The sequence below is a fragment of the Lemur catta genome, chromosome 7, assembly GCF_020740605.2.
Source record: "Lemur catta isolate mLemCat1 chromosome 7, mLemCat1.pri, whole genome shotgun sequence".
NCBI classification, from domain to species: Eukaryota; Metazoa; Chordata; class Mammalia; order Primates; family Lemuridae; genus Lemur; species Lemur catta.
Genome location: NC_059134.1, coordinates 107,526,463 through 107,542,073, shown reverse-complemented (window position 1 = coordinate 107,542,073; position 15,611 = coordinate 107,526,463). Strand labels below are relative to the sequence as shown.

Genomic DNA, 15,611 nt, shown 5'->3' with positions numbered 1-15,611 from the left:
CCCCCAGGAGCAGGCGATAACGGGGCCGCGGCCGCTGCAGAGCTTTTCACAGAAGCCGCGTCCTGATAACGCGGAGCCCGAGATCCTGTTTGGCCACCGCGGCCGCGGCGATTACGGGCGCGTGGGGCGCGGCGGGTGTGGCAGGGGCAGGGCCTGCCGCCCCTATTTAAGGTGTGCCGGGCCGGCCCCTCGCGCTGCACTGGTGGCCGCGGCAGGACCGCCCGGGCCAGCAGCGGGAGGGGCCGTGTCCCGCCGTGTCCCCACGCCTGCCCTCTTCTCGCCGGTGGCCATGCTCGCACCAGGGCTGCTGCTGCTGCTGACCTGCGGGGGCGCCCTGCTCAGCGCCGGTGAGTGGGCCCGCCAGGCCACACCCAGGGCGGCTGGACCGCAGTGCCCTGCGAGGGCCCCTGTGCGTGGGAGAGTCCCCAGGCCTTCTCGCCTGGCCGCCTCGGCCGGCCCACGCAGGCACTGAGGCATGGGCGGCGGGAGGCCGGTCCTCGGCTCTGTGACCCGCTCGCACGGCCAAGGCCCGGTCTCCGTCCGTCCAGGACTGGGAGGGCCCAGTGCCCCTGCTGGCTGCCGCCCACCGTCCCAGGCACTGGTCTCCCCGACCCCCGAGGGGGTCCCGCAGGGTGGAGCCCGTGCCCCAGGCCCCCGCCCCTCTTCAGCAGCCAGGAGCCCCCCCCGTGAGCCCCTCCCTGCGTGGCCCCCAGCCCTGCCTCCCACACGGGACATGAGTGGCGGGGGAAGGGCAGGGTCCCCAGACCGCAGCCAGGCAGGGTAGGGCCCGGCGGGGACAGGCAGAGCTGGAGTTCAGGCCTGGGCCGCGGTGGGCAGGGAGGAGCCCGAGCAGGGCTCACGAGAAGGGCAGGCAGGGGTGGGGGGGTCGCCCAGTGTGCAGCAGGGACAGCAAGTGCACCAGCCGCCCCGTGGCCGCCCCGTGGCTGACAGTGGCTCAGGCGTGGACAAGCCCCGCCATGGGCCGGGGCAAGGGTCAGCCAATAGCAAGCATGGCCGGTCCCGGGCAGGAGGGGGAGCAGCATGATCGGCCTCCCGCTTGGGGTCCTTGTTCAGACACAGCCGGACTCGTGAGTCTGGCCCAAGAGGATGAGGAGGGACTCAGGGGACGGGGGCCCTGCTGGGGCGCTGTGGACTGGCAACAGCTCCTGGGGGACAGTGGAGCCGGACACGAAGCCCTGGATCAGAGACGCAGCACGGCCGGCGGTGTCCACACCACCCATCTGAAAGGGGGGAAACTGAGTCACCGAGGGTCTGCCCTGAGGGAGACTGGCCAGAGCCCAGGCATGGCACCCTGACACAGGAGCCAGGGGGCCCCACTGAGAGCTCTGTGTGCCGGGCACGCCCCTAGGGCCACCTGAACCCACTGGACCAGCCACCTGCTGGGACCCTGAGGAGGGGGATGGGTATAAGCCGGGTGCAGCTGAGCAGAAAGTGATCTCAAGGTCAAAGGGGACCACAGCCAAATGTGTCCTCACATGGCCATGGCCACCAGGCTTTGTAATCCCAGTCACTCGAACACCAGGAGCTCCTGCCCGGTGCCGGAGAGACTCGCCCCCGTGGACGGGGTGGACAACTGGGCTCCTTCCCTCGCCGGCAGCAGTGTGGACCCCAGCCAGCAGGCCCACGCCAGTGGGATGTGGGCAGGAATGAGCCCCTCCCAGTGTGACGTGAGGGGCCCACCATGCACAGCCGGCAAGAGGGTCAAGGCCCGAGAGGGGTCTGGAGAGACCACAGGTCCTGCTCACCGGCCCCCCAGCGCCCAGCACCGTGGCCCAGGGGTGCTGCGGGGGGCAGGGGGCGGGGTGGGGGGATGGGAGAAGTGGGGTGAGGAAAGGGCACCGCCCGACAGTCACCGTGACCCAGGCCACCCAGCACGTCCCTGGAACGGTCACCACGGTCCCAGGCTGACCACAGGGCTCTCTCGAGGCTGCCAGGCAGGAAAGAGCAGGACAGTGGCCACAGTGGCCGCGGGGAGCAGACCCCACAGGGAGACAGGGTGGCCCAGCCGGGGACAGAGGGCAGCCCAGACCTGTGGGCTCAGCCCGACCCTCTCGCACCTGCACCACCCAGCGCCCCACACCCCATCTGGCCCAGGGGCTGAGTGTCCCATACTTGGGGTTCCCTTTGTTGAACCCGGGGGGCCTGGCACGTCCAGAGCGGAGGGGTGACCAGAGCCCGGCAATGGGTAAGCAGGCCAGGGGCCCAGGGGGCCATCCGTCCCTCTGCCCAGCCCCTGCCACACCCCAGCCTCTGCCTCCCGGGGTCCCTCAGCTGGGCCCCCTCCTGCCTGCCTGGGCAGTAGCCGGAGAGCCCCCCACGCCCCTCCCCCAGGCCCCGCTCAAAGGGCCCCCGTCCCTCGGCCCAGCCCCACTCGTGCGAGGTGGTGGCCTGCCCTCCGCTGGCGTGGGCCCTGGGAGCAGGTTTTTCCCGTGTGCCTCCGGCACCTGCTGGGCGACGGGCCCGGGAGCGCCACGCGGACACACGGGCTGTGCTTGAATAAACGAGGACCTGAATGAGAACAGAGAAAGACACCAGAGCTCATGAAAAGCGACACTAGAGGCCCGGCCACTCTGCCCACCACTAACGCCCTGAGCCCTGGCTCAGAGCTGGGCATCCCACAGGCCTCGCACACTCCCAGCCCTCGCACACTCCCGGGCCTCGCACGCTCCCGGGCCTCGCATGCTCCCGGCCCTTGCACGCTTCCCGGGCCTCGCACACTCCCAGCCCTCGCACGCTCCCGGCCCTTGCACGCTCCCGGGCCTCGCACACTCACGGCCCTCGCACGCTCCCGGGCCTCGCACACTCCCAGCCCTCGCACGCTCCCGGCCCTCGCACGCTTCCCGGGCCTCGCACACTCCCAGCCCTCGCACACTCCCGGGCCTCGCACGCTCCCGGGCCTCCCACGCTCCCGCCCCTCGCATGTTCCTGGGCCTCCCATGCTTCCTGCCCTCGCACGCTTCCCGGGCTGAGCGCTGCGACCCCGGGAGGCTCCCAGGGCAGGTGGAGCCACCAGGGAGACTGACCACGGTCCCACCCTCAGGTCTGGACAACGCCTCCTCCACCAGCCCGGGCCCCTGGAGGCTGGAGGACTCTGCACAGATAGGTGAGGGCCACCACCAGCCACCTGCCCCAAGTACCTGGGCCCAGTGTGCACGAGGGAGGGGTCCAGGTGCCCGGCACGCACGTGCACACGCACACACACGCACACACGTGTGCACAGCTGCCGTGGTGTTTGGGTGTCCGTGCTCTGGCATTTCCACGAGAGGGGTCCTGCCAGGGAAGGGCCGCTGCCCAGGGAGACGAGTGACCTCCGGTCTGGCCCAGCCCCGCAGGAGGGTGGCAGGACCCCTGCTGGGTGGGGGAGGCTGGGCCAGAGCTTCCCGTCCCGCAGCCCCGATGCCGCAGGCCCCGACGGGGAGGCCACCGCGCTGCCCTACAGCGCCAGGCAGTGGGTGGGCCCCAGCCAGCGGCGGGAGGTCGTGAGGCCGGGCCTCTCCCAGCAGCAGCTCCGGGGTCCCAGCCAGCCTGCCGGTCACCGGGGACGCGGCCTTGAGCCTGTGCCGCTCTCCACAGACCCGGACAAGGGCGCGTGCTCCACGTGGGGGCGCCAGCCACTTCTCCACCTTCGACCAGCGCACGTACGACTTCTCGGGGACGTGCAACTACGTCCTCGCGGCCGCCTGCGAGGACACCTCCCCAGCTTCAGCGTCCAGCTGCGGCGAGGGCCGGACGGCAACATCTCCGGATCATCGTGGAGCTGGGGGCCTCCGTCGTCACCGTGAGCGAGGCGGCCATCTCAGTCAAGGACATCGGGTAGGCTGGGGGCGAGGACAGTGAGGGTGGGGGCGAGGACAGCGGGGTGGGGCCGGGGGCCGCTGCTCACTGCTCTGCCCGCAGAGCCGTCAGCCTGCCCCACACCAGCAACGGGCTGCGGATCACGCCCTTCGGCCGGAGCGTGCGGCTGGTGGCCAAGCAGCTGGAGCTGGAGCTGGAGGTCCTGTGGGGCCCCGACGCCCACCTCATGGTGAGGACGGCCCCCTGCAGGGCCAGCAGGCTGCAGAGGGGCTGCCCTCCTCGGGGGTTCCGGCCAGCCTCACTCTCGGTGCAGCCGGACCTCAGCGCCGGGCCAGGCCCGACCGTGCCCTGCCAGGGACTCAGTCTCTGCACCTGCAGAGCAGGGTGTGGGCGGCGGGCGCCCGGGCCCTGCAGCCGGAGCAGCACCCTGGGGGGGGCACGGGGAGCCCGCCGGACCCCCAGCAGCCTGCTCCGCACAGGTCCTGGTGGAGAGAAGGCACAGCGGCCGGGCTGTGCGGGCTGTGTGGGAACTTCGACGGCAACGCCACCAACGAGTTCCTGAGCGAGGAGGGTAGGTGGGGCGGGCGGGGGCGCAGGGCCCTTTGTGGGCAGGCCCCCGGCTCTGCCCAGCCCCCGTCCTGTGCCCCCAGGCAAACTCCTGGAGCCCCACGCGTACGCCGCCCTGCAGAAGCTGGACGACCCCGACGAGATTTGTGCCCACGAGGCCGTGCCCAGGCCCCCTGCCCTGCAGGCCGAGCACGTACGTGAGGTGGCCGGGCTGCCGGGGCCACGGGGTGGGCTGACTGGAAAGGCCGACGGGGCCCCACAACCGCAGACGCCCTGTCAAGTCACGCGTGTGGCCCTGACCCCCACCACCCCGACTGGTCCTCTGCCAGGCCCGGATCTGCAGCCGACTGCTGGCCCTGGTGTCCCCTGCGTGCAACGTGACCAAGGAGCCGTTCGTGCGGAGCTGCCAGGCGGACATGGCCGCGGGCCGCGCAGCCGGGCCAGGACAGCAGCTGCGCCACGCTGTCTGAGTACTCGCGCCGCTGCAGCATGGCCGGCCAGCCCGTCAGCCGCTGGCGGGGCCCCGGCCTCTGCTGTGAGTGCCGGGACTGGACGGGCAGGGTGTCGGGAAGCTGGGGGCCCCAGACCCAGGCCTCCCCCAGAAGCAGCGCCCACACGAGGCAGGAGACTGGCGCCTGCGGGTGGCACAGGGGCTGGGCTGGGTGTTCAGCCACCGCGGGCCCCTCTCACTGGAGCCGCCTGTGCCCACAGCCCTGGGCCCGTGCCCGGCCAGCAGGAGTACAGGAGTGCGGCGCGGCCTGCGCCAGGACCTGCTCCAACCCACAGCACCGCTGCTCCGGCTTCTGCGCCTTTGGCTGCTTCTGCCCGGAAGGTGAGGCAGCGCCAGCACCCCCACCCCAACCGGCTCGCCCCGACTCTGCCGCCCAGCCCTACCCCAGTGCTCAGGCCCCCCGGCCCGCGGCCGAGCACGGGACCCCACGGCAGAGTGAGGCGGTGCCCATGGGGTCCCAGAGCTGCCCGAAAGAGGCAGGTTTTGAGCTGGGCCCGAGGGACAGAAGTGCCCACGACACCTGCGGGGGCTGCCGCTCACCGGATGGCAGCCGGCCCCAGGCACTCGGCGTGTGGAGGTGACCATACAGAGAACGTCACAGCAGCTGCAGACACAAGCGGGGGCCGCAGTGAGGAGTCACGCCAGGCCCAAGGGGGGCATCTCCCCAGAGCGAGGGGGCTGCCCAGCCGGCGCCTGGGGGAGCCCAGTCCCCCCAAGTTCCAGGAAGCCCCTCTCCCACAGGTACGGTCCTCAACGACCTCTCCACAAACCACACCTGCGTGCCCGTCGCTCAGTGCCCCTGCGTGTTCAACGGGGCCCTATATGCCCCCGGGGACGTCACCACCTCCGCCTGCCGAACCTGGTGAGTGAGGGCCCAGCCCTGCAGGCAGGGGTGCCGTGGCGGGAGGGATGCTCCGGCCCCGGCAGCCCCACCCACCCCCGGGTCACCCCGTCCCCTGCAGCCGGTGCACCTCGGGCCGCTGGGCGTGCACGGAGCGGCCGTGCCCCGGCCACTGCTCCCTGGAAGGCGGCTCCTTCGTCACCACGTTCGACGCCAGGCCCTACCGCTTCCACGGCACCTGCACCTACATCCTCCTCCAGGTGGGCCGAGCCCCGAGGTCGGCGGGGAGGGGGCTCCCCACCCCTCAGCGCCTGAGCCGCCCTCCCTCCCCAGAGCCCCCAGCTGCCCGACGAGGGCACCCTCCTGGCCGTGTACGACAGGTCCGGGTACTCGCACTCGGAGACCTCGCTGGTGGCTCTCGTCTACCTGTCTGGGCAGGTAAGGTTCCCGCCCGCAGGGCCCTGCCTCCTCCTCTCCTGGCCCCTGACTCAAGCCACCCTCTTCCAGGACAAAATCGTGATCTCTCAGGACGAGCTGGTCACCAACAACGGAGACGCCAAGTGGCTGCCATACAAGACCCGTACGTCCCCAGCCGGCCCTCGGCGGGGGGGCGGGGGCGGCAGGCCGCGGGGCGGGCGGCGGCTGAGCACTCTGTCCACGCAGGCAACATCACGGTCTTCAGGCAGACGTCCAGCCACCTCCAGGTGGCCACCAGCTTCGGGCTGGAGCTCGTGGTCCAGCTGCAGCCCATCTTCCAGGTGTACGTGACCGTCGGGCCCCAGTTCAGAGGCCAGACCAGAGGTGAGCCCGGCCCCGCCTGTCAGCCCCGAGGTGGGCCTGGCTGCCTCGTCCCCACTGGGCCCAGCCACGAGCGGGGCAGGAGAAAGGGCCCAGGGGAGGCTCGTGTGGACCCTCTGTGTCCGGGGAGCCCCCAGGCATAAGATATGGCCGTGTGGCCGAGAGAGGACAGCAGCTCGGGGCACCGGGGGCAGGTGGTGCTCGGGCCACCCTCACAGCCCTGCTGGCCCAGGGCTCTGCGGCAACTTCAACGGGGACACGACTGACGACTTCATGACCAGCGTGGGCATCGCCGAGGGCACCGCCTCTCTCTTCGTGGACTCCTGGCGGGCGGGGAACTGCCCGGCCGCGCTGGAGCGCGAGACAGACCCCTGCTCCATGAGCCAGCTCAACAGTGAGCGCCGGGCCCCAGCGCGGGGCGGGGGCCCTGGGGGGTGTGGCTGGCGTGGGAAGGGACAGCGACAGCCGGGACTCTCGTCCCCAGAGGTGTGTGCGGAGACCCACTGCTCGGTGCTGCTGAGGAAGGACACGGTGTTCGAGAGGTGCCATGCCACAGTGAACCCCACGCCCTTCTACAAGGTGGGGCCCGGGGGGTCTGGGGAGGGCTGCGGTGGAGCCGGGGAAGCCGACGCATCTCGGGCACCCGAGGACACCCTGCCCCGGGTGGAAGGTCCGGGGCTCCCACGCCCCAGGGAGGCGGGTGCCCCTCGGCCAGCCCACAGCCCGTGCTCTGCCGCAGCGGTGCGTGTACCAGGCCTGCAACTACGAGGAGACTTTCCCCCACATCTGCGCCACGCTGGGCAGCTACGCCCACACGTGCGCCTCGCAGGGTGTCCTGCTCTGGGGCTGGAGAGGCAGCGTGGACAACTGCAGTGAGTGCCGCGGGGCACAGGCAGGGTCATGGGTGGGGCTGCCAGGGTCACCGGGCCCAGGAGGGCTCAGCGGCTGTCCCCCTCCCTGGTGGGCAGCGCAGCCCTTCCCTGGCTGCCCACACCGGTGGCCTGACGCCCGGGTCCCCCACAGCTGTCCCTTGCTCCGGCAACCGCACCTTCAGCTACGACAGCCGGGCCTGCGGCCGCACCTGCCTGTCACTGTCGGACCACGCGGCTGAGTGCCACCCCAGCGCAGTGCCCGTGGACGGCTGCAACTGCCCCGAGGGCACCTACCTGGACCACAGGGGCGAGTGTGTGCGCAGGGCCCAGTGCCCCTGCCTGGAGAGTGGCAGGCTGGTCCCGGCCGGGCAGTCTGTCGTGGTCAACGGCGCCACCTGGTGAGGGCCGGGCGAGGCGGCGGGCGGGGCCCGTGCGGGCCGGGGCTCACGCGACTCTCTCTTGCAGCCACTGCGTCAGCGGGCGGCTGAGCTGCCCTGGACGGTCACAGCTGTTCGCGGGTAGGTACGGCGGCGGCACCGGCCGGCAGACCCTGGACCATGGAGGGCCCGTGGCCTCCCGCAGCCGTCCTGACTTGCAGCCCCGCTTCCCGCAGCCGCCTGCTCGGCCCCCAAGACGTTCGAGTCCTGCGGCCAGTCCTCGGAGAACGAGTTCGGAGCGGCGTGTGCCCCCACGTGCCAGATGCTGGCCACCGGCGTCGCCTGCGTAAGAGGGCGTGAGGAGCGGGGACACCAGGCCCCCTCACGGCCACACGTCCCTCTGGGAGCTATGGCGGAGCCAGCTCTGCCCCTGGGCTGTGCCTGGGGGGGGTCAGGAGCTGTCCTGTGCCGGGCAGCTGGCAGCTGCGTGTCATCCGCAGGGCTCCCTGAGGACCAGGGCTGGGGGGGCTCTGGTGAGGGGGAGGCCCGGCTGCCACAGGGACCCGCAGGGCTGGGGGAGGGGGAGGGCCTGAGGGACATGCCGGGGGTCTCGGGGGGCCCAGGACTGGGGGCAGCGGCAGCTGAGGCCGCCCTCCCCCCAGGTGCCCACCAAGTGCGAGCCCGGCTGCGTCTGTGCCAAGGGGCTGTATGAGAACGCGGACGGGCAGTGCGTGCCCCCCGAGGAGTGCCCGTGCGAGTTCGCGGGGGTCTCCTACCCTGGGGGCGCCGAGCTCCACGCTGACTGCAGGACCTGGTGAGCGAAGCCTCAGCCCAGAGCCCATGAGCCAGCCGGGGGCCGTCTGGGCAGGCGGGCACCTCAGAGCCTGGAGGTGGGGGTGCCCTGGAGCTGGGGGTGCCCTGGAGGTGGGGGTGCCCTGGAGCGGGGGTGCCCTGGAGATTGGGGTGCCCTGGAGATGGGGGTGCCCTGGAGGTGGGGGTGCCATGAAGGTGGGGGTGCCCTGGAGATTGGGGTGCCTGGAGCTGGCGGTGCCCTGGAGCTGGGGGTGCCCTGGAGCTGGGGTGCCCTGGAGATTGGGATGCCCTGGAGCTGGGGGTGCCCTGGAGCTGGGGTGCCCTGGAGATTGGGGTGCCCTGGAGCTGGGGGTGCCTGGAGCTGGGGGTGCCCTGGAGCTGGGTGTGCCCTGGAGGTGGGTGTACCCTGTAGTGGGGGTGCCTGGAGGTGGGGGTTCCCTGGAGGTGGGGGTATCCTGGAGCTGGGGTGCCTGGAGGTGGGGGTGCCCTGGAGGTGGGGGTGCCCTGGAGCTGGGGGTGCCTGGAGCTGGGGGTGCCCTGGAGATTGGGGTGCCCTGCAGGTGGGGGTGCCCTGGAACTGGGGGTGCCCTGGAGATTGGGGTGCCCTGGAGCTGGGTGTGCCCTGGAGCTGGGGGTGCCTGGAGGTGGGGGTTCCCTGGAGCTGGGGTGCCCTGGAGCTGGGTGTGCCCTGGAGCTGCGGGTGCCCTGGAGGTGGGGTGCCCTGGAGCTGGGTGTGCCCTGGAGCTGGGGTACCCTGGAGCTGGGGGTGCCCTGGAGCTGGGGGTGCCCTGGAGGTGGGGCACCCTGGAGGTGGGGGTGCCCTGGAGCTGGGGTGTCCTGGAGCTGCGGGTGCCCTGGAGGTGGGGGTGCCCTGGAGGTGGGGGTGCCCTGGAAGTGGGGTGCCCTGGAGCTAGGGGTGCCCTGGAGGTGGGGTGCCCTGGAGGTGGGGGTGCCCTGGAGGTAGGGTGCCCTGGAGGTGGAGTGCCCTGGAGGTGGGGGTGCCCTGGAGCTGGGGGTGCCCTGGAGGTGGGGTGCCCTGGAGCTGGGGGTGCCCTGGAGGTGGGGCTGCCCTGGAGCAAGAGCCTGGCCTCAGGGAGCCCCAGGGACAACACCCAGTGTGGGGGCAGGGCTGCAAGCCCCCCAACACACCCACCGTCCCCCCAGCATCTGCTCAAGGGGCAAGTGGTCGTGCCAGAACAGCAGCCACTGCCCAGCCACCTGTGCCCTGTACGGGGAGGGCCATGTGGTCACCTTCGACGGCCAGCGCTTCGTGTTCGACGGCAGCTGCGAGTACATCCTGGCCACGGTAACCGTCGGGGTGCGGGGAGCCAGGACCCAGGGGCGGCCCCGGGGCTCGTGCTCAGTGCCCCTCCCTGCAGGACGGATGCGGCACCAACGACTCGCGGCCGACATTCAGGATCCTGACGGAGAACGTCGTCTGCGGGAGGTCGGGGGTCACCTGCTCCCGGGCCATCAAGATCTTCCTGGGGGTGAGCGGTGGGGCCAAGCCCCTCGGGTGGGAGGGTGGAGGGGCCCCTGCCACGCGCTGGACCCGCACCCCCCTCACCGGCCCCCCGCCACACGATGGAGCAGGGGGCAGGGACACAGCCCCTCCCTGGCTGGGGGCCCAGGACCGCAGCTGCTGCACCTGCCCCAGGTCTCCCGGCCGGGGGGCGGGGCCTGCGAAGCCCTCAGCCCTGTTCAGAGCCGGCTCTCAGCAGGTGGCCTGCACCTGTCCTACATGGGCCCGGCAGCCCCGCCCTGGGAGCTCAGCCTGTGGCTCAGGGGACAGGGGTGACAGGCAGGCAGCCTGTGACTGCCCCACTCCACAGGGCCTGTCCGTGGTGCTGGCGGACAGCAACTGCACGGTCACCGGGGAGGACCCCCACGTGCACCTCCGCGTGCGGCCCAGTGCCCTGCACCTTGTGCTGGACATGGCTGTCCCGGGAAAGTACAATCTGACGGTCGTCTGGAACAAGCACATGACCGTCTTCATCACGATCCACCGCGCCTCCCAGGTACCGCCGGGGACCCGCTGGCACCCGCCCCAGGCTGGTCTCGGGGAGTGGGGACAGATGCCCGGAGCCATCGGCTCCCTGCCTGACGGTGCCAGCACTCGCAGGACGCGCTCTGTGGCTTGTGCGGCAACTACAACGGGAACATGAAGGACGACTTTGAGACGCGCAGCCAGTACGTGGCCTCCAGCGAGCTGGAGTTCGTGAACTCGTGGAAGGAGAGTCCCCTGTGCGGGGATGCGAGCTTCCTGGTGGAGCCCTGTATCTTCAACCCCTTCCGCCGCGCCTGGGCCAAGCGCAAGTGCAGCCTCATCAGCAGCCAGACCTTCGCCGCCTGCCACGGCCAGGTGGGCCCCGGCAGCCCTGCATCGATGTCCGCGGGGCCAGCCCTGCCCCAGCCCAAGCGGGGAGGCCAGACGAGGGTCTCCCACCGCAGGGTCACAAACGGGCCGGGCACCAGCGGGTGGAGAGGTCAGACCTGCTGCTGGAGGGCAGGGTCCCCCAGCGTGGTGTGACGCGGCCGCCTTGCACACTGAGGGGTGGGTCGCGGCCCCGGCCCCGCCACGAGATGCTCTAGACAGCAGCAGCTGCGGGTCCCTGGGGAGGCCGCATGGCCGGGCGGGGACCCTGCTCCGGAGCGGGTGGCTGGGGAGGAGACACTGCAGGCTGTGACGCCAGCGCATGGCCCCGGCCCTGGGCTCAGTGAGGCCCGGGCGGAGGGAGAGGGCGCCCCGAGCGGAGCAGCCAGTGAGAGGGGGCCGCGTGGCTTGCGCCCACAGAGGCTACGCGGCGAACACAGGGCTGCGCAGGGCCGGTGAGCAGCCGGGGAGCGAGGTGGGGTTAGTAGGCCCTGCCCCCGTGGGGCCTTGAGGCCGCAGCCGCAGCCGGGGGAGGGACTCCGCGTGCACACACGCACACGCACACAGGGCCGGCCGGGCCGAGCCACCACACGCCGGCTCCGTGTGGGCCTCACCACACGTCCAGGCCCCAGGGCCACAGAGCCTGGCACCCAGCTGTCACATGGCAGCCAAGCACTGACAGGCGCCCACGCCCACAGGTGTACCACATGCCCTACTACGAGGCCTGTGTGCGCGACGCGTGTGGGTGCGACACGGGCGGGGACTGCGAGTGTCTGTGTGATGCCGTGGCCGCCTACGCCAAAGCCTGCCTGGACAAGGGTGTCTGCGTGGACTGGAGGACCCCCACGTTCTGCCGTGAGTGACGGCCCCCCCGCCCCACCCCGGCCCTCTCCCCGGGGGCACCAACCGTGCCCCTGCGCTCGGCCCCTGGGGAGCCCCGCCAACAGGACACAGGCCGCCCTGCGCACGGCCCAGCGGCCTCACGGAGCCCTGGGTCATGCCAGGCCCCCACTCACGACAGCCGCCCTTCCTCCCAGCTATCTACTGCGACTACTACAACACGCACACGCAGGCGGGCGGCAGCGGCCAGTACCAGTACACGCAGAAAGCCAACTGCACGTGGCACTACCAGCCCTGCCTCTGCCCCGGCCGGCCAGACAGGCTCACAGTCACCAACATCGAAGGTACCAGGCGCGGGAGCACGAGGGGGGCTCATTCATCACGCACACGTTTGTTCAACAACCACCCACACGCACGCACGCGCACATCCGTGCATTCGACACTCATACACACGCGTCATCACGCACGCATTCGTTCATCCAACAACCACCCACACACATTCATTCACTGGCACATTCATCCGACACTCATGCACGTGCATCACGTGCATTCATGCACACACACGCACAATCATCCGACATGCATACACACGCATTCATGCACACACATGCACATTCATCTGACACTCATGCACACGCATCCATGCACACACACACACATTCATCCGATACTCATGCACACGCATCCATGCACACACACACACATTCATCCGACACTCATGCACATGCATCCATGCACACACACACGCATTCATCCGACACTCATGCACACGCATCCATGCACACACACACGCATTCATCCGATACTCATGCACACGCATCCATGCACACACACACGCATTCATCTGACACTCATGCACACGCATCCATGCACACACACACGCATTCATCCGACACTCATGCACATGCATCCATGCACACACACACGCATTCATCCGACACTCATGCACATGCATCCATGCACACACACACGCATTCATCCGATACTCATGCACACGTATTCACACACGCACACACATGTTCATCCAACACTCATACGCACGCATTCATGCACTCGGCAGATGTGTCCTGAGCACCTCTGTGCTCCGAGCCTGGTGCCGGGCCGGGGACATGGGCTCACAAAAAACAAACAGGGACAGAGGCTAGAGAAGAAAACGGGGGAGCAGGAAGCGGCGCCAGGCGACGTGCATGCCGGAGGAAAGCGGGGCGGCGGGCGTGCGGGCAGTGAGGGGCTTCTGTGCACGCGGGGCAGGCGCTTGGGCAAGGTCTCGTGGGGGGAGGCAGGAGGCGTCCAGGAAGGAGCAGCCGGGCCAAGGCTGCAGTAGAACTTCGGGACGCCGGGCCCACGGCTGCAGACGCGTGGGGTGTGGGGAGTTGGGGGGTGAAGGGATGGAAGGGACGGTTGGGCGGCGGGACCCTCCTGAGGTCCACAGTGGGGCCCCGCTCTGAGGCAGGTGCCCCGGTTTACCAGGCGGGGTGGCAGTGGGGGGGGCCAGGACGGGTGCAGGGAGCTGTGAGGTGGCCACGCAGTGGCCTGCAGAGGGCCAGGGGAGAGGCCAGGAGGGCCGGCGTCGCAGCCAGCAGCGTTTGCAGAGGATGACGCATGTGCCTGGGGTCGGGGTGTGTCTGAGCCGGCCCGCAGGGGACACAGAGGAGGGTCCCGCGTCCTGCTCAGGGAGAGGAGCAGACAGACAAGAATGGGGGCCGAGGCCGGAGGGGGGCTTGGCTGGGAAAGGGGGCTGTGATGGCTGCTGTGGCCAAGCAGCCTGGCACAAGGTGCCATGGGTGACACGGGGCCTGAGGGCTCCAGCGCTCTGAGCCTGGCTGTCCCCCCCACCCCAGGCTGCTACAACTGCTCCCAGGACGAGTACTTCGACCACAAGGAGGGGGCGTGTGTGCCCTGCAGTAAGTCCCGTCAGCTGGCACTGCCAGGGCCCCCAAGGCAGCCTGGGCTGCCCTCACACAGACAGGAAGCTCGTCTGCCCCCGACAGACGGGTGCTCCGCGCCCCTGCGTGAGCCTCTGGATAGCCCGGCACCCCCACCACCCGGGCTCCCCCGCTGGGGTGCCGAGGCTCCAGAGCCCGAAACGGCAGAGACAGAGAAAACGGCACTGAAGCCCCTCGGGGCCTCCCCACTGCCGCCTCAACCGCCCTGCCCCAGCCTCTACCCCCCCCCAGGCCTGCCGGGCAGCACGGGGCACACCGTGGGAACCTTCCTAGAGGGGCAGGGGCCGGGCACCCCTCTGCTGCAGGCTGCACACCCAGCCCTGCCTGAGGGAGCCTCTCCGGCCCGGGCCCCGGGGTGGGGGGGCTGCGTGGTCGGCCGGCGGCTGACCGACCACCCTCCTTTTGCAGCAACGCCCACCACGCCGCAGCCGCCCACCACAGGTGATTAACGCACACTAGGTGCCACAGTGACACGGGCCCCTTTTCCACGCTCGTCCCTGCTCCACGGGACAGCCCGGAGCAGCCCAGCCTCAGCGTCTGCTGGGTGGTGGGGGGAGGGGTCAGGAGCCCTGTGCTGTCCCCGCGTCTGACCCAGAAGTCAGAGGCAAGGACAGGCGCAGCTTGGCCCCGGCCGATGCCCGGCCTGGCCCACATGGCCCACGGGCCTTCCTGGACCTGCCACTGAGCACAAAGCCAGGCCTCAAGCAGAGAGGCCGCCGTGCAGGGGCCCCACACGGAGCCCACGCTGCCCTCTAGGGCCACAGGCCAGCCGGCCCCTCATGCGCAGCCCCCGCCCACCAGCCCAGGGACCTGCCAAGGGCGTGGAGTGCAGGACAGGGGACCCTCCCAGGGGGTGTGCTGGGCACCACTGCCCCCCCAAGGGCACATCTGCCCCATGCAGGCAAGTCACCCACGGAAGTCCAGCCCACGACGGGAACCCGAGGCACCAGTGGGCTCCTCAGCACGCCCACGCCCTTGCCCGGCCCCACCCGGACACCCTACATTCCAGCCACTCTCACGAGCGGGCCCTCGGCCCCTCCCACCACGCCCAGCACCTCCTCGGCCTCCCCAGAAGGTAACGCACCTGCAGCCCAGCCTCCATGCAGGGGCCCGGTGGGAGGGGGCGGCCTCTGCGGGGAACCCAAACTCCTCGAGCCGGAGCCAAGCTGGGGACTTGTCAGAAAAGGTTATTTAAAGACAACTGGCCACCAGTGTGGCCACTCCTCGTCATCTGAAACTGGCATGGAAGACACGCAGAGCCAGCCGGGTCTCCCCGTCCAGCAGCGCCGCCCCTGCTGCCAGGGGCCCGAGAGGGAACCCAGCAGAACAAGGGTGGGCAGAGGGTGGCTGGCAGCCCACACGAGCATGTGCCCACTGGCCCAGGAAAGTAGCCACCACAGCCAGGCACACTGGGAGGCCATGGGAGAGGCAAGAAGCAGTTGTCCCCCAAGGATGGTGAGTCCTGGACAGCCAGAAAAGGGTCCCCAGACACTGCAGTGCAGGAACCCCAGACACAGGCTGGGAAAGTGCAGACAGGGCCACAAAGGCAGTTCGGGGGGTTGTCCTCTGCAGAGTCTCCTAGAACCACCACGGCTGTCACCACACACATCACACCAGCGCCAGCCACCACAGCCACAAGGCCCACAGTGACTCGGGCCACGACCCAGCCCACAGCATCCTCCCCAAGTCCAGCTACGAAGTCCACAGATCAGCCCACAGCTCACATGACAGTGGCACCGGAAACGTCAGCAATCTCGGAAACCAGCCCGAGTCCACGTGAGTCGGGGTCACAGGGTGTCGGGGCTCCCCAGGCACAGGGTGACCGATAGCTTTGCCCAGAGGAGGAGCCCGAGTGC

At 70.2% G+C, this 15,611-nt stretch overlaps 1 protein-coding gene across 1 annotated transcript in view; it reads left to right on the top strand.

The window, feature by feature from the left end:
- Positions 1–205: 205 nt before the first annotated feature.
- The window catches only part of MUC6 (mucin 6, oligomeric mucus/gel-forming), a 33,097-nt gene continuing 17,691 nt past the window's right edge, over positions 206–15,611 (top strand). The window contains 36 exon segments of the mRNA XM_045558558.1: positions 206–347; positions 3,062–3,124; positions 3,595–3,623; positions 3,625–3,709; positions 3,712–3,759; positions 3,762–3,834; positions 3,919–4,045; positions 4,296–4,325; positions 4,327–4,387; positions 4,467–4,576; positions 4,713–4,808; positions 4,810–4,918; positions 5,095–5,119; positions 5,121–5,215; positions 5,636–5,756; positions 5,857–5,995; positions 6,069–6,173; positions 6,243–6,315; positions 6,399–6,536; positions 6,766–6,927; positions 7,018–7,112; positions 7,273–7,405; positions 7,557–7,803; positions 7,871–7,923; positions 8,019–8,128; positions 8,445–8,596; positions 9,760–9,901; positions 9,975–10,085; positions 10,428–10,613; positions 10,718–10,957; positions 11,668–11,824; positions 12,007–12,153; positions 13,651–13,713; positions 14,164–14,196; positions 14,657–14,830; positions 15,328–15,531. Of these exon segments, the coding sequence (XP_045414514.1) occupies positions 290–347; positions 3,062–3,124; positions 3,595–3,623; positions 3,625–3,709; positions 3,712–3,759; positions 3,762–3,834; positions 3,919–4,045; positions 4,296–4,325; positions 4,327–4,387; positions 4,467–4,576; positions 4,713–4,808; positions 4,810–4,918; positions 5,095–5,119; positions 5,121–5,215; positions 5,636–5,756; positions 5,857–5,995; positions 6,069–6,173; positions 6,243–6,315; positions 6,399–6,536; positions 6,766–6,927; positions 7,018–7,112; positions 7,273–7,405; positions 7,557–7,803; positions 7,871–7,923; positions 8,019–8,128; positions 8,445–8,596; positions 9,760–9,901; positions 9,975–10,085; positions 10,428–10,613; positions 10,718–10,957; positions 11,668–11,824; positions 12,007–12,153; positions 13,651–13,713; positions 14,164–14,196; positions 14,657–14,830; positions 15,328–15,531 (3,994 nt within the window). The 5' untranslated portion in view covers positions 206–289.